General features: G+C 39.6%; 3 protein-coding genes across 4 annotated transcripts; 2 read left to right on the top strand and 1 right to left on the bottom strand.

Moving 5' to 3' along the window:
- The first annotated feature begins 57 nt into the window (after positions 1-57).
- ox (ubiquinol-cytochrome C reductase complex subunit oxen) lies at positions 58-1,445 on the top strand. Its single transcript, XM_076127396.1, has 2 exons — positions 58-265; positions 1,327-1,445. The coding sequence occupies exons 1-2, from the start codon at positions 125-127 to the stop codon at positions 1,363-1,365; spliced, it is 180 nt and encodes a 59-aa protein (XP_075983511.1). The 5' UTR covers positions 58-124; the 3' UTR covers positions 1,366-1,445.
- A 2,679-nt stretch (positions 1,446-4,124) lies between these two features.
- On the bottom strand, positions 4,125-19,550 carry Lztr1 (Leucine zipper like transcription regulator 1). Of its 2 annotated transcripts, XM_076127390.1 has the most exons (17): positions 19,303-19,550; positions 18,572-18,727; positions 18,131-18,302; positions 17,593-17,729; positions 16,960-17,074; positions 16,341-16,504; positions 15,549-15,719; positions 14,916-15,057; positions 14,170-14,333; positions 13,477-13,652; positions 12,613-12,808; positions 11,827-11,987; positions 10,986-11,161; positions 10,437-10,563; positions 9,343-9,500; positions 6,520-6,698; positions 4,125-6,036 (listed from the first exon to the last, which is right to left on the bottom strand). In XM_076127390.1, exons 2-17 carry the CDS (start codon positions 18,712-18,714, stop codon positions 6,021-6,023), a joined length of 2,397 nt encoding a protein of 798 aa, XP_075983505.1. In that variant the 5' UTR covers positions 18,715-18,727; positions 19,303-19,550; the 3' UTR covers positions 4,125-6,020. The 2 variants fall into 2 exon arrangements, with proteins under 2 accessions (XP_075983505.1, XP_075983506.1); XM_076127391.1 differs by lacking the exon at positions 4,125-6,036 and having other exon boundaries at positions 6,573-8,498; positions 19,303-19,547.
- LOC142981458 (ran-specific GTPase-activating protein-like) lies at positions 19,033-25,113 on the top strand. Its single transcript, XM_076127393.1, has 5 exons — positions 19,033-19,275; positions 19,680-19,860; positions 19,962-20,153; positions 20,357-20,591; positions 21,342-25,113. The coding sequence occupies exons 2-5, from the start codon at positions 19,849-19,851 to the stop codon at positions 21,578-21,580; spliced, it is 678 nt and encodes a 225-aa protein (XP_075983508.1). The 5' UTR covers positions 19,033-19,275; positions 19,680-19,848; the 3' UTR covers positions 21,581-25,113.
- Positions 25,114-26,113: the final 1,000 nt, after the last annotated feature.

Genomic DNA, 26,113 nt, shown 5'->3' with positions numbered 1-26,113 from the left:
TGAAAAGACTTAGTTTCAAACACTAAAATATTTTGACAGTTGACAAAAAACTGGAACAGATTTTGTCTATAGTTCATTTTAGGCAGTTCGACAAGGAAAGCAATTTTCTTGAAAATTAACCAAAATGTCTTTGTGGGCGACTTTAAATCGCACTGTGTTCAAGCGCACATCCACCTTCTTCTTGGCGGGTGCTGCTGGCACTTTCTTCTTCGAAAGAACCTTCGATGTCATCTCAGAATCCATATTTGAGAGCATAAATAAGGGAGTGAGTATTTTGTTATGTAATTTCTACATGAGCTTCCTTTGATTTGATTGTTATTTGTAAAAACTGGAATAACCTTTTAGGAAAGTGGTGATTGAGTGAAAAGATTCGATACGTAAAAGTTAATTTGCAAGTAACCTCAATTTTATTTTATTTCTAACAGGACTTACCTTATATTCATAATTTGTCATGAAGCAAGAAAACTAATAATTGAGTCCTTAAACATCTTGACCTTGATGCCACCAGCAGTACTTCACTATGGAAGGCTCTGGATATTCTATGAGTTGCAAACTGAATGTCAAGAGGGAGTTTGAAGATTAAAACTGTAAATGGTTACTATACATTCTTGTATGTGTAAGTCAATGTTAGCACCATTGACTAGTCTATAATATATGCAAAGTATTTCACTGTCAGTTGATTAGAAATCCATAATTAAATGTGTAAATTTACTGTAGAGAAGTTAATTATAGAGTACAGAAACATGATTATCATATTTTTTTATGAAAATTGGTAGTCCATTGATTGATTACCATAATTTGGTTGAAGTGTAGCAAAGAGTGTAAGGTCTTTCATATTTTAGTGTTTTTGACTATTGCTTACTTAAAAACCTCAAGATATTAATTTAAACATGTAATACATTATCAGTTACTATAATAACACATATTTTATTTACCTACTTTACATAAGGTTATCCTAATATGGAGAAATTTATGAATTAATTTCATACAATCATTGTTGATACTTATATTTGACAAGTAATTAATTAATTCTGCTCCTAGACCTATGTACAATAATATTGTGTAATAGTAATGTATATATTAATTATCGGCAGCCTCATCAACATTAACTGTCTTACTAATATCATTGTGCAAGCTCATATTAGTAATACAGTGTTTTATCCCTTTCAATCTACTTTTAAACTGTATATGAGTGAAAAAGACAAAACACAACATCAGAGCTTACACATTGTTTTTCAGTAAGACAGTATTGTATTAGTAAAGAAAAAGACATTTCTATTGATAGATTTCATTTTTAAAGTTTCTAATACTTTTTTTTTCTTGCAGAAACTCTGGAAGGACATCAAGCACAAGTATGAACAATAAGAAAAACCATAGAGATCATTAAAATGTTTAATTTATTAGATAATTGTTAATTTACTTGATTAAATCCATTTAACAACAAATATTGTTTTTATTTTAAATCTTTTATATAAATAATATTGATTACATTGACTAGATAGTATTAAAACAATTAATTCTTATGGACCAAGATCCCAGAGCTGCCAGACCTACGTCATTTTAGCAAAGCTGAAATTTTGAGGATTGTTAGTATAAAGGGTCTGTTAAGAGGTATGCACATCCACTACCTTGAAAGCGGGGCCGTTTCTGAGGTAGCGCGGAGTGAAGGTGCGTAAAAAACGACCCAACCTACGTTATAGTAGCAAAGTTGGTTTTCAGATATGTTATTAATGATATTATGTAGAATTAAAATTGACTATTGCCAGACCGTTTCCCGGGGCCATTACTTCTGCCAGACGCCTTAAATGTTGTCAAAAAATGAGGTCAACTACGTCATAGTAGCAAGCCTAAATTTTATATATGTTATTAAAGGTACAATTTTAAGACCCCCTGTATGCGGACAGACCATTCCGCAGGGCCCTTTGTCCCCTAGACGCCATTAAACTTTCCCTATGAGTGCGAGAGTAAGAGCATTATTCATACGCATAAATGAAAAACAATTGAATTAAAAAAATAAAAATTGAAAAATTATTGAATACTAGCTGACCCGCGCATCTTTGCTTGCGTCACTTAAGAGAGATAGGTCAAAATGTTACATAAACGGGTTATGTAACATTTTTCACTGGTACTCTGCTCCTATTGGTCGTAGCGTGATGATATATAGCTTATAGCTTTTCTCAATAAATAGGCTATCCAACAGTAAAATATTTTTTTATTCGCACCAGTAGTTCCTGAGATTAGCGCGTTCACACAAACAAACAAACTTCTCAGCTTTATAAAATTAGTATAGATTAAAAGTACTTGGAGTGTTTAGGAAGATAAGTAACATTATTTTGGGAATTATTTTAAAAATAGATATGGTTTACACTATTCACAAAAATTATGAAAAAGAAATTGTAGTCATTCATCATCATCATCATTATCTGTGCTCTTACTTCCCTCATCAAATTGAATATTTAAATCATCTCCACCATCGTCTTCATTGTTACTTGAATTCTCTGTAAAAAAAAATGTAGGTAATGATGTTGAAAACAGTTACAAGTAGGTATATTGAAATAATTTATAGTTAAAATAAAATACCTAATTCGTTTTCAAGTGATTCGCTTACGAAACTTGGCAATTGGTCACCATCAAACCACTTAAAATGATAATGGTTATCCTTTAGAACCCACCCTTTATTTGCTGGGCTTAAAATGCTAGGACGCTTTATATGAGGATTACTCCAGACACCCGCAATATAATTTGCTCGTCGAAATTGTTGAAGCAATTCAGATTTACAAGGAGGTAAATTACTTGCGTCGAATTTTTTTACATTTTGCCGGTGGAATTTCTCATTCACATCGCCGACTGTATACGTGTTAATGAAAAGTTGTAGCCGTGCAGCATCTACATCAATTAATCCGGGAACATTATATAACTCGCAGATAAATTTTTGAATTACATTAAATATATTTTGTTCCTTCGCTTTATCAATAGATAATTCAACTTCTCCGAATTGAACAAAAGCTTCTTGATATTCTGGCGATTTCTTCAAAATTTTAAATGGTCTGAGCTGAATTGATGTAGCATTTTAAGCCCAGCAAATAAAGGGTGGGTTCTAAAGGATAACCATTATCATTTTAAGTGGTTTGATGGTGACCAATTGCCAAGTTTCGTAAGCGAATCACTTGAAAACGAATTAGGTATTTTATTTTAACTATAAATTATTTCAATATACCTACTTGTAACTGTTTTCAACATCATTACCTACATTTTTTTTTACAGAGAATTCAAGTAACAATGAAGACGATGGTGGAGATGATTTAAATATCCAATTTGATGAGGGAAGTAAGAGCACAGATAATGATGATGATGATGAATGACTACAATTTCTTTTTCATAATTTTTGTGAATAGTGTAAACCATATCTATTTTTAAAATAATTCCCAAAATAATGTTACTTATCTTCCTAAACACTCCAAGTACTTTTAATCTATACTAATTTTATAAAGCTGAGAAGTTTGTTTGTTTGTGTGAACGCGCTAATCTCAGGAACTACTGGTGCGAATAAAAAAATATTTTACTGTTGGATAGCCTATTTATTGAGAAAAGCTATAAGCTATATATCATCACGCTACGACCAATAGGAGCAGAGTACCAGTGAAAAATGTTACATAACCCGTTTATGTAACATTTTGACCTATCTCTCTTAAGTGACGCAAGCAAAGATGCGCGGGTCAGCTAGTATTCAATAATTTTTCAATTTTTATTTTTTTAATTCAATTGTTTTTCATTTATGCGTATGAATAATGCTCTTACTCTCGCACTCATAGGGAAAGTTTAATGGCGTCTAGGGGACAAAGGGCCCTGCGGAATGGTCTGTCCGCATACAGGGGGTCTTAAAATTGTACCTTTAATAACATATATAAAATTTAGGCTTGCTACTATGACGTAGTTGACCTCATTTTTTAACAACATTTAAGGCGTCTGGCAGAAGTAATGGCCCCGGGAAACGGTCTGGCAATAGTCAATTTTAATTCTACATAATATCATTAATAACATATCTGAAAACCAACTTTGCTACTATAACGTAGGTTGGGTCGTTTTTTACGCACCTTCACTCCGCGCTACCTCAGAAACGGCCCCGCTTTCAAGGTAGTGGATGTGCATACCTCTTAACAGACCCTTTATACTAACAATCCTCAAAATTTCAGCTTTGCTAAAATGACGTAGGTCTGGCAGCTCTGGGATCTTACTCTATTAATCTAACAATCACTTTATATTCACAGTACCTAGAACATTTTTAGATTCTAAAATAGATCTTATTTATTTAATCTTTTAACAGTTTTTTTCCTACACTATACTGACACTGCTGGGTAGGGTACTCCTGCTGAAAGAGGTAAGTAAATTCCTTCCCTCTTTTGTGTGTGGTGGTATGCCTACAAGGAATAGGCCTTGAGTCCACCACGCTGGCCAAGTGTAGGTTGAGTGGTAGACTTTATATTCCCTTTACAATTTTTAATTTCAAGACAGATTACCTACATTCTGTTGTCAATATTTTCGACCTTTAGCTAGTTTTAATAAAACTAATAGGATTTGATCCAACTGCTGGGATACAAAACAAATGCCTTATAAGTAAGTTATTGGGCATTCCAAGAATCATTAATATGAAACACCAGCAAAACAGAACATGAAAACAGTATATTTTCAGAAAGCTTATCCGAGATTACACAGAGATTTCTTACCGCACCACTAAACACACAGCCTTAACTTACAATACTATTAGCTAGGAAATACATCCTTTATGTAGATAATTGACAGTCTCACTGATAAAAGGGAGTAGAGTTTATAATAACTTAGTCGGGAACCTTGTATGCAAGAGGCGTAAGTGAAATAGGCTCAAATCAAGATTGGGTTGATCAGATTCATACTTAAAGAATTCTAAATTTAATATAATTTAGTAATACCATCTCATTATGATTAGTGCCCTAAACTTAGACTTTAGAACTTCAGTCACCTGCAAGTTATTGCAGCGGACGGTTACCTGTTTGCTACGGTTCTTTTCATTGGATATACACAGAATTACTAGAAATAGTTTTTAGATTGTTCTAGATAATTTATGCATGCTAAGGCTCTCTACTAAGTAAAAGTATATGTACATCATGTATCAGTACATGACACTTATTTTTATGCAAGGATCCGACAGGATTACAAGTTATTTTAATAACTTCATGTATGTTATCCAAGATAGACCTCATGCCATATTTAATACCTAAATTGCGTCAAATAAGGAGGAAATGTTATCCACTAAAACATTTCGTCCTATGAACAGAGCAAGCAGAGATTTTCTATTCAAGCACGTATTTTTCGTAAAATTGCCTTTTTTGGCACTCAATCAATTTAATATTAATATTTTTAATTCCAAGATTTAATCATTTGTATTAAAATAAATATAGTTTATAAAAATGTATTAATATTAATACATTGTTGATTAGAAACCTACTTTATGTACAATTTATTTAACAATTAAAATGTGAACTACTAACCTGGCCAATTTTTAAATGAACCAGGAATTGTGTAGTTCCAATAATTTATCTTTAGTCACAGATATGAGCTATAACTGAGATATTAAAATATCAATAAAACTGTAGTATCCCTCACCAAAGGCGGGTTATTTAAAGATAGGATATAAGATTAAAATCAACAGACTTTTTCTAGGAGTACATTTTTTTATATGGCAACGTTACTGTTATTACAGTGTTGCCATGTTACAAATGTGCCGTCACTAAACCGCGTATTTTATTTGAAATTAAAATCTCCGCAATCGCGTTTTGTGTGTTGCGCCTAAATCTTTACAAGATTATTTAACGCGAGTTCTACTTGTACCCGCGAACTTTTTTACTTTTGTCGTCATATTATGATCTTTTCGTTTTAACTTTTGTCGTCATATAAAGACGATAATGATCAACCAACTGCTCACGTCAGTCTACCCGTCGGCCGCAGCTCTTAGTCCGCCTGAACCGAGGGTTTTTGCTTCTATCTTATGATTTCCCACACCTGCAAACATAAAAACATATTAACTCATTCATTCATTCTCAGCCAACCTAGTGTTAAAGTGATTTTGATATGACTTGCCTGGTATCTTAATAGACAACAACCTGGGCCGACTTTTAGTACTCCTTGAAGCACGGAGACAGTCCTCAAATGTTACTACGTGGCCACCCATCTATTGAATGTCCGTGTTTAGGCTACTTAACTCATTGACCGTTTACTGACCGATGAGCGAATGATAACTGAATTATAGGTTGAGGGATATCGCGATCGTTGTGTTTTATAAGAATTTGTAAGGATTGTGCAAAGTATGTTTAGATATTGTGGTTTTATAGAATGAATTGATCAGCCGCTTTCAGTGTAGTGTGAAAATGAGGTGTTTGGAATCGATAATCGGCATCAGTGTGGTGTTTTCTTGGTATTTGTTTGAGCGCGTGTGTGCGTGTTCATACGTGCCCGTATACGTGCGTATGTCGGTGTGGTCGGTACCTGTTCCGGTGCGCCAGCGAGTAGTCGGGGTCGTCGCTGAGCGTGTCGGCGGAGGCGGAGGGCGGCAGCGCGCGGGCCAGCGGCAGCGGCGCGTCCAGCGCGCGCTCGTCCGCCAGCTGGTACAGGATGTCCACCAGCAGCGGCTGCGACAGGTTCTTGATGGCCTCCTGCCGCGCCACCTGCACGGACCGACACACGACACATATAACTAATGAGCTGGTACAGGATGTCCACCAGCAGCGGCTGCGACAGGTTCTTGATGGCCTCCTGCCGCGCCACCTGCACGGACCGACACACGACACATATAACTAATGAGCTGGTACAGGATGTCCACCAGCAGCGGCTGCGACAGGTTCTTGATGGCCTCCTGCCGCGCCACCTGCACGGACCGACACACGACACATATAACTAATGAGCTGGTACAGGATGTCCACCAGCAGCGGCTGCGACAGGTTCTTGATGGCCTCCTGCCGCGCCACCTGCACGGACCGACACACGACACATATAACTAATGAGCTGGTACAGGATGTCCACCAGCAGCGGCTGCGACAGGTTCTTGATGGCCTCCTGCCGCGCCACCTGCACGGACCGACACACGACACATATAACTAATGAGCTGGTACAGGATGTCCACCAGCAGCGGCTGCGACAGGTTCTTGATGGCCTCCTGCCGCGCCACCTGCACGGACCGACACACGACACATATAACTAATGAGCTGGTACAGGATGTCCACCAGCAGCGGCTGCGACAGGTTCTTGATGGCCTCCTGCCGCGCCACCTGCACGGACCGACACACGACACATATAACTAATGAGCTGGTACAGGATGTCCACCAGCAGCGGCTGCGACAGGTTCTTGATGGCCTCCTGCCGCGCCACCTGCACGGACCGACACACGACACATATAACTAATGAGCTGGTACAGGATGTCCACCAGCAGCGGCTGCGACAGGTTCTTGATGGCCTCCTGCCGCGCCACCTGCACGGACCGACACACGACACATATAACTAATGAGCTGGTACAGGATGTCCACCAGCAGCGGCTGCGACAGGTTCTTGATGGCCTCCTGCCGCGCCACCTGCACGGACCGACACACGACACATATAACTAATGAGCTGGTACAGGATGTCCACCAGCAGCGGCTGCGACAGGTTCTTGATGGCCTCCTGCCGCGCCACCTGCACGGACCGACACACGACACATATAACTAATGAGCTGGTACAGGATGTCCACCAGCAGCGGCTGCGACAGGTTCTTGATGGCCTCCTGCCGCGCCACCTGCACGGACCGACACACGACACATATAACTAATGAGCTGGTACAGGATGTCCACCAGCAGCGGCTGCGACAGGTTCTTGATGGCCTCCTGCCGCGCCACCTGCACGGACCGACACACGACACATATAACTAATGAGCTGGTACAGGATGTCCACCAGCAGCGGCTGCGACAGGTTCTTGATGGCCTCCTGCCGCGCCACCTGCACGGACCGACACACGACACATATAACTAATGAGCTGGTACAGGATGTCCACCAGCAGCGGCTGCGACAGGTTCTTGATGGCCTCCTGCCGCGCCACCTGCACCCACCGACACACGACACATATAACTAATGAGCTGGTACAGGATGTCCACCAGCAGCGGCTGCGACAGGTTCTTGATGGCCTCCTGCCGCGCCACCTGCACGGACCGACACACGACACATATAACTAATGAGCTGGTACAGGATGTCCACCAGCAGCGGCTGCGACAGGTTCTTGATGGCCTCCTGCCGCGCCACCTGCACGGACCGACACACGACACATATAACTAATGAGCTGGTACAGGATGTCCACCAGCAGCGGCTGCGACAGGTTCTTGATGGCCTCCTGCCGCGCCACCTGCACGGACCGACACACGACACATATAACTAATGAGCTGGTACAGGATGTCCACCAGCAGCGGCTGCGACAGGTTCTTGATGGCCTCCTGCCGCGCCACCTGCACGGACCGACACACGACACATATGCAGCTAGGGACCTTCAAGTCCTCAAATTTCCACTGAGTTCCCTCACTATTCCCCTAAAAGACCATGTATTCCGAGTTGTCACCCCAGGGTGATAGAGGGCATGCGACTTGCGGTTCTAAGCGCAAGCAGTTATCCCGTTGCACGTTACACACGCGGAACAGGCAGACACTCGTGGGGTTTTAGTGGTGTATGCCCGCCCTTCTGGCGGGAGAGTCCCACATAACCCTGTGCTTCACCCAGGGCATAGGGTATGCGTAATGCATCTCCTCACGAAAAAAAAAAAAAGGTGATAGAGGGCACAACTGGGAATATACCTAAAAGACAACCAAACCCACCATTGTCTTTCTCATTACTAACAATAATTTGAAGCTTTGCAATGCAACGTGGAGATAAACGCGAAATAGAATCCTGCACAGCACAGTTTTCCTACCGACGCTTTAGAGGCTGAGGAACTACACGGCAGCGGACTAAGGTCGTCCGAGGCCCGGAGAAAACAGACAAGTGAACAAAATAAAACAGGTATTTTTTACTCTAGTGTTTACATGGGCCGCAGCCGTTTTGACAACGAGTGTGAAAACTTTACTTTACTTTAAATTAGTAATTTAATTTTAATTCGCTATCGCTACCTACTCGGAATGGGCAGACTCAATTTGCTGGGTGGAGTTTCAATGAAGCAAGGTGGAAATGTAGGGACACTGATGTATTTTTGAATCCCATGGTTCCTTTCCACCCACACATCAAATGGCTGGTTTTAGGGCGATTCTTACCACATTGAAAAGATATTTACCCCTAAAAAAAGGTTGTATAGTAACTCACGCTATTAAAGTGGTGCACGATCATCTTGAGCGCGTACTCCTTGATGTCGACGGCTCGCATGCGGTCGGCGGCCTGCAGGATGCCCAGCACGTTCTCCGGAGACACGTTCGTCTGGAGGTTGTGCTTGCAGAACACTTGCAGACGGTTGTTTGTGAAACCTATATGTACATTGTACAACATTATTAGCCGCGTCCAGACTAAGCGAGCAGCCTCGCGAGGCAATATCTCAGTCTCTTTTCTTTCAAATCGAAATAAGCGAGACCGAGACATTGTCTCGCGAGACTGCTCGCTTTGTTGTTTGTCGTATGGTCAGTGGCCAACCTAGTGCCAAAGTTGTTCAAGCCGCCCGAGAGGCCTTTGACATGGTTTAACGACCGTTATCTTAGTAGACAAAAGCCGGGACCGACTTTTTACGTGCCCTCCGAAGCACGGAAACGCCCAGCTCAAATACTACTATGCGGTCACCCATCTATAGAATGACAGCGCCAAGGGTTGCTTAACCCACTGATTGTTTACCGACCGGTGAGCGCAACTGGGTATGGGCGCGTAATACGTACATCTGTCTGTTATTTTTTTATAGCTTAACCACACAAACGACTACGATGGGGCTAGTCCATTAATCGCTTGAAACATGAAAAATTAGTGGAGGGTAAGTATTTGACAGTAAAAGTAAGTAAATGACATAGGTGCTAAGGGTAATTTTCCAGATATATTTAACATAAAAAAAAGAATTATAAATTTCTAAGATTTCGTAATAGCAGTGATAGCCGAGTGGTATAAGTTGACACCTCCCACGCAAGTGGTCGCAGGTTCGAACCCGAGGCAACACACCAATGACATTTCGAAGTTATGTGTGTATTAGAAATAATTATCACATGCTCCAACGGTGAAGGAAAACATCGAGAGGAAACCTTGCATGCCTAAAAATTTGTTAAGAACATTTATTGAGGGCATGCAAAGTCCCCAACCCGCACTTGGCCAGCGTGGTGGACTCGAGGCCTAACCCCTCCCTCATTACGGGAGGAGACCCTTGCCCGGCAGTGGGACACGTTAATGGGTTAAACTTATTATTATTAAGATTTCGTTATAGTTACCGTAATAAATAGGTGCTTGGAACAAATACAGCGAGTCCTCGGTGGGCATGTTTGTGTCGCCGTAGTAGATGTACCGCAGTAGGGAGTCAAACGCCTCTTCCGTCGGTACTATGTCGCAGATCTGGATCTGTACAACACAACACAACTATTTAGTAACAATCACACAACGTCGGAGTAGAACGAATTACTTACTTTTACTTTTTTTGTCTTTTCAATAAGACCATTAAATCGTTAAAAGTAGAACCCATTTCGAATCGTCAGCATGAAAAGGTTTTATTTTAGCATATTATTAGCGCCCCGCCAGTGTGCTTTGATGTGAGGAAACGGTAGGCACGCTGACGGCGCGTTCACTGCGTGCTTTCAGCGCGCCAGACGTTAGGGAACTTGCGGCTGCGGGCAAGCTTGCACCTCATGGACGATGCTCTGGTCGCTAACGATAGGTTAAAATCGAAACAGCACCGCACTGCAATGGCCCTAAATTGGTTCCAATATTCTATGCTACGGCCTTAAGTGCGAGTTAATAAGTACTGTATACACAGTATAACGTACGTTGACGATGTTGTCCTGCGGCGAGAAGGAGCGGAACATGGCCTCGAAGTAGGCGGCTCGCGACGCCAGTACGGAGCGGTGCGCGGGCCGCAGAGCTCCCAGCACTCGTAGCCGTACGTCTGCCAGTTCCGCGCCACTGTTTAACAGCACGCTCATGTCTTGCTCCAGCGTCGTGCCTGACAGACACACGCACATATAAGCCCGGTTTATTTTTTTCCACCAACAAATAGTCGGCAATTATGCAGTTTGTGCTAGCGAGTTTAACGGAGTCATTAATGGGTCTACTCCGCTCGCAGTGGGAACCGGGCTATATAGCCAGTACAAAGTGGTACGTGCACACGTACACGTATACGATAAGCGCACGTACATACACACAAATAGACATATTTGATATTTATTTGAGATTCTTCTCTCGCGCGAGTCTTGAATGACTTTCCAATAAAAGCCTTCTATCCAATAGGTAATAATTTTAATTAAAAGAATTAAATTTGCTCCGTAAAATAAACTACAAAAGCAAGAGTAGTTTTCCTTTATCCCCTTGAAAACAAAGTATCTGAACCTCTTACATCATTCCAGTTATGCCCCTTGGGTAAAGCCCACCTAGGCCCCTTAGACGTTCTTAGTCAGTTATATAAGGCAAAACTCTTTGAGTGTGTACTGAAGTCGTTTGGAGACAAATATTGTCGTGTATTGGATATTGTCATAATTCAATATTGTATTATGTACGAACGGTTTTAGATTTCAAGTTAAATTACTATAAATTTCCCCCATAAAATTGTCAAACGTTGCCTAATACGTGTCCCAAATCTATAAGTTTAGTGTGTATTAAGTAATATGTTACCTATAATTTCTTCATCACACTCGTGCTGCGCGACGGCGCTGGGCGCCTTGGGCGGCGGTTGCATGCGGCGCCTGATCACTTCCACCATCAGACTCTGCTCCATCTCCTCGAACTCGCGGGACATCACGATCGGCGTGAAGTTGTAGTCCTTCACCACGAACCTGGACGATTACAGTTCAATGATATAGCACGCGATACATTTATGTGTCTGAATATAGCTGCAAGTCGCTGTCAGGAAGTAAAATAAGAAACTAAGATATTTAGGAGAGAAGTGCAGGAGTTTGGGCCGAAAGAGCAAAATCGTAAATACGTCTCTTATATTTATTTTCCAGAATGACAGTCAGCCTGGGACCACGGCGAGTGCAACCTGCGCCGAAACGTTAGGCATTTTAAGGTAAAATGCGTGTTCGCGTTAATTCCCGTATTCTATTATACATTATTCCAGAATGACTTGCTGTTATATTCAAACACACAAAGTTAAATTTCTGCCTCTGAGACGCGGTCGGTAGTGTATCTGACCAATGATCATGACGTCTCAGGTTTCCCGGGTCAGGCTTACTTTTGATCTTTGCATATTTATATTTAGATTTTTTCTTAATAGTAGCTTGAAGTCAGGTAACATAGCAAAAAGCTTGCCCTCTATTACATGGAACATTGTTAAGGGTTTAACTTAACTTAACAGTAAACTTGGAGGTAAAACCTCTGCCTAGCCCTTCGGGTATAACTTGCGTTATTTATGTACAATAGAATTTTAATTATTATTTATTTTAATAATTATGTTTTTACCTGAGACAATATTCTTTGATACAAGTGAGGTTGGCGTGGTGCGCGGCGTGTAGCGCGTGTAGCACGTTGCCGTAGCACAGGTTGGCGCGGAGGAAGCGCGCGCACAGGCCTCGTAGCCGCGGGATGTTCAGCCGTAGCGCCAGTCGTAGCACTTCTAGTACCAGCAACACTGTCGCGGGCGACGCTGGGTCTTCGTCTACACAAATTAACAACTTTTGAGTAATAACAATAGTCTAAAGCCCGGTTTCACCACTTCTGGATAACTATCAGATAGTTTACCCAAAGAAATTTTGACAATTGTTTTTATATATGAGGTCGGGGAAAAGTCTCTTCGCATTATAGTATGTATGAACTTGTAATAAAATCTCTTTGGCTTCAAGAATCACAAATGAGTACACGGTTCATTAGGTTTCTTTCAGTGAGCTGGTGAGGTACCCAAATATCGAGCTTTTTTGTGTAGAGAAAAGATTTTATTACAAGTTCTTTATTACTAGGAGGGATACACCGGGGCATGAACACCGGCGCGGCTCCCCGCGACGGCTGCCCGCGTGGTTGTCCGCAACGGAGCACTTTTGTATGGGACCGCGCGGTCCGCTTTACGCAGTTTCAGACCTAAAGAGCTCAATAACGTTTGATGCTCATAACTACATGCATTCACCAGTCGGTAAACGGTCAGTGGGTTAAGCAACCTTAACGTGGACGATTCTATCAACAGGTGACCGCTTATTTGTATTAGAATTGAGGGTATTTATGCTTGTGAAGGCACGTAAGAAGGTCGTTGATAATTAAGAAATTTGAAAAATTGCCTTTTTAATGAGCGGCATTAACAAGTTGGACACAAGGTTGTTAAGTGAATGTACTGACTTTTCTCGGTGGGGTCTATGCGGTCGGTGTAGATGTAGTTGAGCACCATGCTGAAGGCCTCGGGCGTGGCCTCGGGCAGCAGCACGGCGAGGCGCGGGCTGTCGCTCCACACGTACACCTCGCTGGCCTCCTCCTCGCCCGCCGCGATGCGCTTGGCTTGCTCGTCGCGGGCTTCTCTGTACGACAATGTTACTATATTACTGACTGACTGACTGACTGACTGACTGACTGACTGTCTGCCTATGTGGTCTAGGCAGTAATACATACAACTATTAAGCGCGAGGTCTCCGGTTTGATTCCCGAGTCGAAGAAAACAGGCGTGATATTAAATGCACATGTTCTTAATTTATATTGTTTCATTCTTAATAGTATTCTGGAGTTTGGTACTTGATAATGTGCTTTGTAAAAGGGCATCGGCTTGCCTTATAATACATGATATCAACATTGAAAGTAGTAGAACCCGAGTGTATTTTATAAACCTCTGTCTACAGCTTAGAGTATAAGGCTTGCTACACACATATTCGGTAGAAGGGCGGCAAACCAAATATGTGTAGATAAGCCGAATAAGTGAGTCCGTCGAATATGTGGGTAGCAAACCTAACAGGCCTGATACCTATTTTATGTATGAATGTCTATAAAAACAGAGGAATCTTTTAAAAAATAATATAAAATAATTTATTTATGTTTGCTCACTTGATCTTGGCCCGCAGGTACTGCGAGCGGGCGGCGAGGATGGCCTGGTGCGCCAGGATCACGCTCTGCTCGGGCCCCACCAGCAGGCGCACGTCGCAGAACTGCCGCGACTTCAGCACGCGCCCGAAGTCGTCGTGCAGCGTGCAGCGAGGGTAGTTCGATAACTGACCAACAATTGAACATTTTTTATTTTTATTTTTTTATAAGGGTCGATAAACAATTTGAATGTTAATTAGGGTTTTAGAAAGCAAACTGAACTTAGACAAAGTGCAGATTTTTTTTTGATAACTGACAACAAATTGAACATTTTTTATTTTTATTTTTTACTAGCCGACTCGCACAACTTCGCTTGCGTCACATTCGAGAATGGGTCAAAATTTTCCCCGTTTTGTAACATTTTTTATTGGAACTCTACTCCTATTGGTCGTAGCGTGATGATATATAGCCTTCCTCGATAAGTGGGCTATCTAACACTGAAATAATTTTTAAAATCGGACCAGAAGTTCCTGAAATTAACGCGTTCAAACAAACAAACTCTTCAGCTTAATAATATTAGTAACAATAGTATAGATAACTTGAATAGATTTTTTCTATTGTGGAGCACATATCTCCTATCATATCAATAGGAGCAAAGTACCGAAAAAAAATGTTACAAAAACGGGGAAAAATATGACCCGTTCTCTCTTATGTGACGCTAACGAAATTGCGCGAGTCAGCTAGTTAAAAGTAATACTACATTTAGTTACCTGAAACTTAAACAGTTCGCCGCTCCTAACGTTGTTGTCGACAGTACCGCCGAAGATGTACAGCGCGTCTTCCACCACGGCGCCCGCGTGGAACAGACGACCAGACGGTATCTGAGAGTCGGCTGCTGGCTGGACCACCGACCTGTAACGTCAAATGGTATTGGTCGTGAAAATTCGTTTTAGAATGCCAAATGCTAATGATGTCTCATTCATTTCTCAGTAATAACTTAGTCAGTAGGTTAGTAGTCAACTGCCTCTGTGGCGCGGTCGGTAGTGTATGCGTCTGCCGCGCAAGAGGTCTCAGGTTCGAACCTGGGTCGGACCAAAAAGTCTTTTTTGAGATTTTCTGTTTAAAAATTCTCAGATATTGCTCGGAGTTAGGAAATTGAGGTCTTAGACCTCCGTGCTTCGGAGAGCACGTAAAGCCGTCGGTTCTTCGCCGGGTCTCTCTCTGGTCGTGTCGGTTTAGCCGTCCCACCAGACTATGAGAGTAAAGGAACAGAGAGTGTACTTGTGTATTGTACACACACTTGGCCACTATAAACACAGTCCTGCTCAGTTGGCTGGTATCAATGAAACTGACCGCCAGACTGACCGCGAAATCGGCCAGGACTATATCATAGTGAGTGTTACCAGATTTGCGTGTCGAGGTCGTAGCAGTGCAGGTCGCTGGGCAGCGTGTTGTCGGCGGCACCCCCGAACACGTACAGATGTGCTCGGTGTGCCACCATCACGTGTCCGTAGCGCCGCGCCGGGGCCCCGCCCGCACTACGCAACAGGTGCTCCGTACACACACGGGACCAGCTGCACAAAAAAATAAAATATCAAATGTTGGTAAACGGAAATATTCGATTGTAAAAAAATATTTGCATTTGCTTTCTTAAAAAGAAGAACTTAACTGTCTCAATCGATAGCTTCCACAATAAAAATAACATCTTCTGAACAAACTGACTATAGAACACGTTGAAATTGTAACAAATTTGCTCATCATTTAACATAATGTATCCAAATATAAATAAAATATAAATAAGTCGTCGCACATAGGCAACGCGGCGACGGCGTCCCTCCCTATCGTCATCTGTACACCGTTGTAAAGTTTTTGTAAGTATATTCAGACACACAAACTTAATTGCCACGTACTTATAGACTACTAGCTGACCCGCGCAACTTCGCTCGCGTCCAATAAGAGAGAATGGGTGAAATTTTTCTCCGCTTTTGTAACTTTTTTACTGGTACTCTGCTCCTTTTGGTTGTAGCGTGATGATATATAGCCTATGTCCTTTCTCGGGTATCAAAATATCTCCATACCAAAATTCACGCAAATTGGTTCAGTAGTTAAGGCGTGATTGAGTAGCAGACAGACAGACAGACAGAGTTACTTTCGAATTTATAATAAGTATTAGTATGGATATGGATAATACTCACGTGCGAGTCTCGAAGTCGAACTGGAACAGTGCATTAGTGATCTTGGCGCCGCTCTGTCCACTGAACACGAACATTTTGCCGCGAGCCACCGCCACGGGGAAGTTGCAGCACGTCGGGGGACACTGACCCTTCTGTTCTACACGCTCCCATGTGTGGTTCTCACCCTGCAATAAATATATTTGACTAGCTGACCCGCGCAACTTTCCTTGCGCCACATAAGAGAGAATAGGTCAAAATTTTACCCGTTTTTGTAACATTTTTCAATGGTACTCTGCTCCTATGGGTCGTAGCGTTCAAATCGGACCAGTAGTTCCTGAGATTAGCGCGTTCAAACAAACAAACTCTTCAGCTTTATAATATTAGTATAGTATAGAGTATAGATTATAATATTAGTATAGATTAATTAATTTACAAACTTAATTCCTGTATCAGATTAAGAAACTTATTTCCCAATACCGGGCAAGAGTCTACTGCCGAAAATTGGGAAGACCTTGAATTTGCTATACTGATCAAATGCAGGGTAGGGCCTTTTTACTCTTTCAAGAACTGTTTACAGATTTTTCAGAGACATGAGGGTGTTTGCAATGATTTTCTTCTGTTGTGTGTATAGAATACATACCACTAAGTTAGTAGTCCACATATCGTTGAGGCGAGCGTTACCGTCGTATCCAGCGAAAATCCACAATTTATCGTCATATACAGCCGCGCCGTGCGCTGAACGAGGCACCGGCTCTCTACAAAATTAACATAATTATAATGAAGCTTGTACTAGATGCTTATATTCTTATGGCATACCTATTGCCTTGCCTGCATTTTGCTCCTCCTTGCCTTCTCCAGACAGTTCCGTTGCTATATTGAGACACACAAATTTAACTGGCGCGTACTACAGGCTGATTGTAAGTTGCAATCGTGATGATTACAACCTGCATCGAAACGTCAAGCGAAAATTGAGGTGAACTATACATGATTGTGTTTAGGTCATTATAAAACTAGGATTAATATTTTAGTCTTGTGTCTATCCCTATTTAATAATAGCCGCCTTTACACACACACTCTATCGCAAGTTTATAGGAGCGTACAGGATTACGCGCGGGAAAGCAGCGCGGTCTTCGCTCGCGATTTTCTTCGCGGGCGCGGACAGATGAGCGTGGCGCGTGGTCTTTCTTTTTCCCTTACACGCGCGCTTGTTGTTTCATGTGCAATAGAGTGTGTGTGTTAAGGTGGCTAATGTCTGATAGTAAATAAGTCTTACTGTCCCGTGAACTTCCACTGCACCCACTGCGCGCTCTGAAACTTGTATTCGAAGAGATCATTCTTGTTGGTCAGGTTTGAGTTAGCGAGGATGTCGCCCGTGTAGCCGCCGAACACGAACATTGATGAACGATGTACCTACCACATCACAATTGGGATTAAATTGACTGGTTATAAATAAATATTAATAGATCTCACAGTTGGGCATGGATCTTTACACATAATAAGTTAGGGGCTAGGCCTTAAATTGGCCTTGTCAGTCAAGTTCTGGTTATAGATTTTGTATTCCTTCATGAACAGTTTTTGTGAGCTCTGAGACTGTATAATACAGACAGAATGTGCAATTTAATTATCTTCTACTGGTTCAATGAGTTAAAAAAAATATATCTATGTATTTATAGTTTCCTTAAATATTGAAGTTCAGAACAGATGCATGCTTCAAAGAGTACTATCATGCAACACTTTCTTCACTCATCAATCATAATTTTTAGCTTGGCTGCCATGCCCTTAACATTCCTGTAGAATATTATTTTACTCACAACAGCTGAATGATGATATCTCGGTGCTGGTGGGACTCCCATACCACCAGTCTTGGTCCATGACTTCTCGTTAATATCAAATCTGATGAGGTCATTCAGCATTGACTTGCCATTGTCTCCTCCAAACACATATATTGCATCTTTGTATGCCACTGCTGTGTGTTTACTACGTCTGGAAAGATTAAAGATGGTCTAAGTGATAATAACAAAATTAAAAAGTAAGAGCTGCATTAACACAAACATACTCTATATTTTATCAACTTTTAGTTTTGTGAACACTGAGACCCGGTTTGTATTACTCTGTAAAAAACTTAACTTTAAATACTGACAAATTAATTGTAGTTTTTAATAACTGATCCATGACCTAACCCCTCTCACAATTCATGAGGATCCGTGAGAAATGAGTTGAAAAAAAAAGCAAAATGATACTGGTAACTTTACCTGGCTCCAACAAATTCATAGCATTCAGACATGCGTTTCCATTTATGTACTGTTTCAAACGGTCCGAACTCCATACGCAAATTTATATCCAATTCATTTGGATTTCGTAGCTGCTCCGTTATCATGTTACCTATGTCTTGCATTTTGAAAGCTTTTCTGAAAAGTAATTCAAGAAAATAATTGATTAATTTAGAAATATATGTAGGACGTAGGTATATATTTAGCTATAAATATGAATAATAAATATGTTATTGTCTACAGAAAAGCTAAGTACAATGTATATAAGTTTAATTCTCTCAATTTCTGACCTGTTATAGAGTAAGAAAAGAATTTGGTCAAAATCTAATGTGAAACTTAAAAAACATACTTTAGTTAATACTTTTTAGGTTCAGACTTTACGCGAAAAAAATAACCACATAGATTTATTGTTTCCTTTTAGTTGGCTAAAACACAGGAACTGTTCAATCAAATTTAACTTATTTTTCCGGCACTTAGTAAAACACTGGTCGCTAGTTCGCTAAGGATTGAAACAGGAAAACCTATTGGCTACGTTGCCATCAGTCTAATATAATGGCGAAGCAATCCGGAACTGATCTAAAATAGGAAGAATTCTCAAAATAACCAAGCCGAAAATAGGTCGCCTAAATAATCTCAAATGAAGTCATTGACTTTTTACTTTCTGAAAAATATCCGCACTGCTTACGGTATTTATATCATATCCATATTCTTACCTTGAAATTTTGGAGCTCAATAGAAGAATTAGAAATACTTTCAAGAAAACCGTTTCGATATTACTCCTTTTTGCTTTTACACATCAATTTATTTGTGTATTGTAAAAATATTTGACATTATTTTACTGAATGAGTTTGTTTATATTGTAAGGTGAATGGTGGTGTGATGAATGAAACATCTTTCATTTAATATGACATTATATTTTTGTATGTGGCAATGATTGACAAATTATGGCAGATTCTTTTGAAATACACCCATGAGCTGATTCTGCTTACTGCCTCTAGTTAAATGTTATAAAGAAAACGTTTTCACTTTCTCATTAATTGTTTTGCATTGTGTACATTTTCATTTAGTGCAAGGAATCCTTTTGTTACAGATAATATATTATATCAGTTTAGTTCATTCTTGGGTCCCCTCAGAAAACATAATAGTAATGTTTAAATTCATTCATCGCTCATTCATTAACCGAATACTTCAACGAGTTCCGAGTTTGTTTATAATTTTCCGAACATTTCCTTGCAATTAAAATACTTTAATTCGAAACCATGTCGTCACCGGTGAGTACACATGTTCAAAACTATAAAGTTGTTTCGAGTTATTGTAATTTTAGTATAATTGTGGCTATCAACAATTATGTTTTTGTTCGTGTGGTTTGTAGACAGAAGAAAGCGTTCGGCGCAACAGCGAAAGCGAAGGAGGAGAGGCTGAAACTCCAGAGCATGATCCTCATTACGACCCGATCGTAACATTACCGCTTGTGGAAATTCAGACGAACGAGGAAGAAGAAGAAGAGCTGGTTAAAATACGCGCCAGGCTCTACAGATACGACACAGGAGACCATGAGTGGAAGGTAAAGACAATGACAAAAGCAGTCACTCGTTTCTATGCACTGAGCAGTTAATTTGATTACGGAATTTTACTTTTCATAGTTCAATGTTTTGTTTAAAAATACCACGATAAAAAAAAACAGTGATTTTTATTGTAGGTTAGGCCGAAATTTAAATTAACGAATGTCAAGATTATCTATTAAATATATATTTTTTATTTATGTAGGAGCGAGGCACTGGTGATATAAAGCTCCTACGTCACAAGCTAAACAACACAGTCCGTGTAGTGATGAGACGTGACAAGACATTGAAAGTATGTGCCAACCACTTCATCACACCAGACATTAGGATGAATGTTCACTGTGGTTCAGACAAGGCATTCAACTGGTCAGTCTTTGCCGACTATGCTGATGAAACAATGAAACAGGAGCTACTGGCTATCAAGTTTGGAAATCCTCAAAGTAAGTTGAATTATTTACTCTGATTTGTAATTGAAATGATATCTTTTTCTGTTACACAGAGGTCAGAGAATGGCACTTGCTTCTTTCCCTATAAATTTCTTTTGTCTCATACATCTGTAAATGTTGTCATACAGAACCAGTTAAGAGTACAATTACTGTGATAAATAGTAACTTTCTTATCATGTTCAGATTTAATTGCACAATATTGCTGTGATTACCAATTTGCTGTATATGAACATATTTTTTCAATTCAACTCTATTAGGTTGCATAAAACAAATGTTTCACTTTACAATAGAATAATGATTTAACAAGTGGAATATACTTGCAGTCTTCGTTATTTACTAATTACTATTTAATGGTACTGTGGTACTAAAGTGCTTTTTGATGATACTTAAAATAATCATAATAATAAATAACATTATATGCATCAAAAATCTTTACTTGGGCATAAGTTGGTGTCTTCTGTATAAAAAAGTAACTTATTCAATAACTTTTTTTATGTAAGTTACCTTTGTATCATCACAAAGTTTATGATGTTCTATAGAGATTTTTTTAAGCTGTGGCTTCTGGGATTGTCTTTTCTCCCAAAAAAGGGGAGGGTTGAGCCTTGAGTCCACTGTGCTGGTTAAGTGATGTGCAATACTTGTTTTTAGGAATGCAGTGTTTCAACAAAATATTTTCCTTCACTGTCACAGATATTAATGAAAATATATATTTTTTAATATTATCTTATTTAATATTATCAACAGATGCTGAGTTATGGAAGACAAAGTTTGCAGAAGCGCAAGAGATAGTCAGGACAAAGTGCAGTCTGTATACACAGGACCAATCATCTGACGATGAGAGCAGTATCACAAGGAGTGAAGACACCGACACTCCAGAACCTAAGACCACAGACAAAACAGATGATACCAAAAAGGCTGAGAGCACAGACGGAGTAGTCTTAAAACTAAAAGAATTAACAGTGGACAGTGATAAAACAGAATAATTCCTTTTTAATTAACAATGTTATAAGAGGCCAACATGTAATATTTTACTTTGTTGTCAGACAACTATATTTTTAAATATAATGCATTTATCCTATATTTTCTTTTAATGTGTGACTAGAATATTGATGTGATATAAGTTTTAGCATCCTTACCCACTAGCGGTTGCACACGGGAGAAGCTAGGTCGCGCGGTTACTGTTTAGTATGAAACCGTAGAAACCGGGGGCTAGCCGCTTCCACGGTTAGTCGCTAGTGCGTAAGGTGCTATTGTCTTGGTTTAAGTAAATGACTATTTTGGCATTGCATTCCAAGAAACGATACATGTTACTAATCGTTTTTGTAATACAGTTTCATTGTTATGATGTTTAAATTGGTAATATTGTGATTTGAATTTCGTTCTGATACCGTTTCAAAGCATAATTAGCATTATAATTATATTCAGCATAATAGATTTTAGCTATTAAACTAATATTGCGCAATTTCGTGCAATACGAGGCTATAGTTCTTGATGAATAATTTTAAAATGAACCAAATTATCGATAGAATGATAATTTTGGTATTTTTTTGTTTAGTACTAGTTGTATACCTACTTTTTACAGTTGGCAATACTTATAACAGTAAAATGTTATAGGCCTGGACATTGTTCTTTAGGATTTGATATTTCATAGAAATTTTAATAAGTGTTTTATGTATGTACTATTAAAATGTGGCTTCCTAGGGTCTACTCTACAAGGTTCATGGCCCTAAATTTAAATCTGCTTTGAACATTTTGTATGTGGCAATCTAGTAAATTACCGTTTATTCTATGACGGCAACACTATAATAATGGCAGCTAGCACATAATAATATGTTCCATCTAGCGGATGGCAGCAGAACTATTAAAATAAGATTGAGTAAAAAAAAATAGATCAATTGTTTTTGATTGAGTATTTGGTTAATAAATATTACTTTAATTTAAATTAAGTGTAGACCCTAGGCTACTGTAAATAAGATCTGATTTTGAGTGAAACAATAAAATGTGAACATTTCTTGAAGAAAGAGTTTAGATTGATGTCTTTGAATGTTCACTGTTATTGTATCACTCGAAATAAATTAGTTAATTTTATATGTCGACATAAACATTTTGCATATCATCTTATTTTCTTACATAATATTTAGAATTTATTTGATTGTTCTGTGTCGGGAGTATAGAACTTAATAAAAAGCGATGTGCGTCTGATGAGTACCAAGAAACATCAAAGCTTTTTAAAATTTTTCGATGTGGGCATGAATCTCCTCTCAGAATAAGTAGTAGCTTATACGTTGACTTTCATGTTGAGTCCACTCCATGGCGCAGCGGTTAAGGTAGTCGCCAATCCACTGTCAGTTCGTCGTGAGACCTTGGCTTCAATTCGGAACAAATATTTGTGTGATCCACGAATTGTTTCGAGTTTAGTTGCACTCTGTGTCTGTTTATAAAGTCCCCGCGACACAAGAAAAAGTCTAGTAGAGCGAAAGTTGTTTTATTAAAGAAATAGCCCAACACCTTAGGATAGAGTCTTGTGTGCAAGGTAGGGAGCGGTACACAAAATACAGGATTTAGTAGATCATTGACGCTTAGGCCTGTTTGATACAGCTACTTTATTTTGGAAATGTACATAATTCTTTATTATTATCTAGTTACATTATGCATGTTAAGGCTCTTTACTCAGTTGTCGGACTATACGAAAGCGTTTAAAACAAATTTAATGTCATAAAGAATCTATAGATGTCGCTAATTGGGCATGTGCCATTGACAAATGACATGGTTGTGACGTCAATTTTGACTTGATATTAGAGCCGACATGTTAATACTGTTACGGCAGGTGTTGATAGAACTTATTATGATATTGGTTACTGAGTCACGGTTCATGTCTGGTCAATGACCTTATAATATGCATTTAGTCAAGCGACTTTTTCCCTTTTTGAAATTGACTAGAGTCAGTGGGGATATATCAAGTACTCAAGTAGGCTAATGCACTATCTCCCTTTCTTTCATACATACATACGCACATAAATAACTCAGCTTTTATTCCCGAAGCGAAGCAGCGGTGTATGAAATGCTTTCGTGTTTCGCCATTTAAGTACAATATTAGTCCTATCTTATGAATGGCGAGTCTATTGCCATATACCGGTCACGTTACGAAACTCCTAGCTACTATTGAGAGTACTCTAATATAAATAAGAAAACACCACTACCACCTTCTGATCTGGCTACCTGAGACCTGACAGTCGTATACACTAGAGACCAGACTACAAATGCAGTGGAATGATAACAATTCATTTTTATATTGATGTACTACAAATCCTAACTACTTACCTATTGCTTTGGCTGTGAATAACCGAATATATACAAATACAAAAGTGGTAAAGCCTGTACTTGCGCCATTTTTTTACATGTGTAGATACTGCTAAACAACTTGAACAATTTCTCTACATCATAATTAATTATCTATAGGTCCGCTCGTGAAAAATTACTGGATGCGATAGCGAGGACTATTGTGCTTCGATCCTAGAAAAGTGAACCAAGAGTTCTCTGTACTGAGAATACGTTCAGTTTACTTTCTAAAACATTTCCTTGTGTTCAAGTAGTTGGTGACACCTATTCTTATGGCCTTAGACCTATATATTTATCTATACTCTCGACACGTAGTTTTAAAACATTCTCATTATTTGCGTCGTGTAATTTTATTATGCTATGTGCGGTCACAAGTATAAATTATGACATTTTTAAAAACTTTGTGTTTTACCGTAAAAATAACTGAAATATCGGTTGTTTGTTTCAAATGATTAGTTATCGTTATCTAGTTACAAATGTAATAATCAATTTAACCCATTACTATCCCACTGACGAGCAAGGATCTCCGACCCGGATTGAGAGACGGGTTAAGATGGCCATTTTATGGTCTAGCTCCCGGTTTCTGAGGAACATTTAGCGGTAGTTTACTTATTCAATAGTGTTAAAACTCTTATAAAAAAAACGCTAATAGCCGGGTCTGACTGAACGAGCAGCCTCGCGAGGCAATATCTCGGTCCCGCTCATTTCGATCTGAAAGAAAAAAGACCTACATACCCTAGCTATTGAATAGAAAAACTACCGCTAAATGTACCTCAGAAACCGGGGGTTAGTCATGCATGCATAACCAAGTTTCATAGTACCGATAACTGTACAGTTTTATCACATGCACGCTAAGGTTTGTCTGTCGATTGTACATGTAAGGTTAAAACCATCATGCAAAATCTTACGTGTATAGCCACCATTAGGCCTTAAGACCACCACGCTAGCCAAGGCGGGTAGTTAGATACAAATGTTTTCAGAAAATATGTTGTGTATTTATGCTTATGACTGTACTATAAATGTAACCGTTTTGTCATAAATAACTGTGGCGTGTTGCATTCCGTACGTTTCCTTTGTTTTATAAAATAAGCGAAAGTTATTTGTGACGAAACGGCATTTCAATTTTTATATTATTATTTTATACATTTCGAAATCCGAATAGACGTATTTCATGAAATGTTTCGTTTTTATTCCAGTTTTATACCTACGATAACTATTTTATTGATACGCTGTACTAACATAACTTTCAGATTGTAGGCTGACAGTTAGTTAGTAAATCAGTTATATTTTAAGACCCATAAGATGATTATCAAAATCAAAATGAATTTAGGCACCAATCGCTGGTCCACCTAAAAGTTAATCTTAATGCATGAGCAGTTAGTGGCGCACGCTCAGCTCGTAAAATAAAGTACTCTGTGGGCCCGGCTTCGACTGCCGGATGATGTACTTACTTAGTATTCTCTCTTTAACTGCTCTTATATAAATTATTTCACCCTTTCAATGCAGTTATAGTACCTATTTTAAAGCTCAAAACATATAACAATAGACGAGAGATGACAGAACACAACAAAACGGGACTCCCTCGGTCAGTTGACAAACCTTGCTATAGAAGACAAGTTGCTACTGCTAGTTAAGTAACGGTCACCCGAAGCGTTAAGTGGTCTAATCAAGCCCTTCGCACGAAGAGACAGTCGTTCCGTTTTGTGATAGCAGAAGGAATGTACCTATGGAAACTAACAACTATTTATACTTAGTCCAACAATTGAGTAAAGAGCCGTAATTTGTAACATTAGTAACCCACAGGCTTATGAAGCTGTCCCTGATCATTTGATCGCTCATAGCCAGTTGTGCTCACCGGTCGGTAAACGATCAGTGGGTTAAGCAACAGTTGGCGCGGTCATTCTATAGATGGGTGACCGCATAGTGGTATTTGAACTGAGCGTCTCTGTGCTTCGGAAGGCACGTATAAAGTCGGTCAATTAAGGCTGTTGCCGGCTGTTGTCAATTAAGATAACAGTCGTTAAGCCATGTCAAAGGCCTTTCGGGGGGCTTAAACAACTTTGACACTAGGTTGACCACTAACCATACGATAGATAGATCATTTGATTCAGCTTCTTTATTTATGAATTGAAATCAAGATAAATCGTGCATGATAAGGTTCTCTATTAAGTTGTCAG

Source organism: Anticarsia gemmatalis, chromosome 20 (assembly GCF_050436995.1).
Source record: "Anticarsia gemmatalis isolate Benzon Research Colony breed Stoneville strain chromosome 20, ilAntGemm2 primary, whole genome shotgun sequence".
Classification (NCBI taxonomy): domain Eukaryota; kingdom Metazoa; phylum Arthropoda; class Insecta; order Lepidoptera; family Erebidae; genus Anticarsia; species Anticarsia gemmatalis.
Note: the sequence above shows the minus strand (reverse complement) of the source record. Positions and strands in the feature narration are given on the sequence as shown.

What these genes read in the sequence shown, in the direction of transcription:
- LOC142981458 (XM_076127393.1), top strand. An exon ending in CAGGAGACCATGAGTGGAAG is followed by an intron (nt 20,154 to 20,356) that starts GTAAAGACAATG and finishes TTATTTATGTAG; the next exon opens with GAGCGAGGCACTGGTGATAT. An exon ending in CAAGTTTGGAAATCCTCAAA is followed by an intron (nt 20,592 to 21,341) that starts GTAAGTTGAATT and finishes TATTATCAACAG; the next exon opens with ATGCTGAGTTATGGAAGACA.
- Lztr1 (XM_076127390.1), bottom strand. Translation starts at nt 18,714, where the DNA reads ATGCAAGACATAGGTAACATGATAACGGAGCAGCTACGAAATCCAAAT. An exon ending in TGTGGACTACTAACTTAGTG is followed by an intron (nt 16,505 to 16,959) that starts GTATGTATTCTA and finishes TATTTATTGCAG; the next exon opens with GGTGAGAACCACACATGGGA. An exon ending in GACCTCGACACGCAAATCTG is followed by an intron (nt 15,058 to 15,548) that starts GTAACACTCACT and finishes TTGACGTTACAG; the next exon opens with GTCGGTGGTCCAGCCAGCAG.
- ox (XM_076127396.1), top strand. Translation starts at nt 125, where the DNA reads ATGTCTTTGTGGGCGACTTTAAATCGCACTGTGTTCAAGCGCACATCC. An exon ending in TTGAGAGCATAAATAAGGGA is followed by an intron (nt 266 to 1,326) that starts GTGAGTATTTTG and finishes TTTTTCTTGCAG; the next exon opens with AAACTCTGGAAGGACATCAA.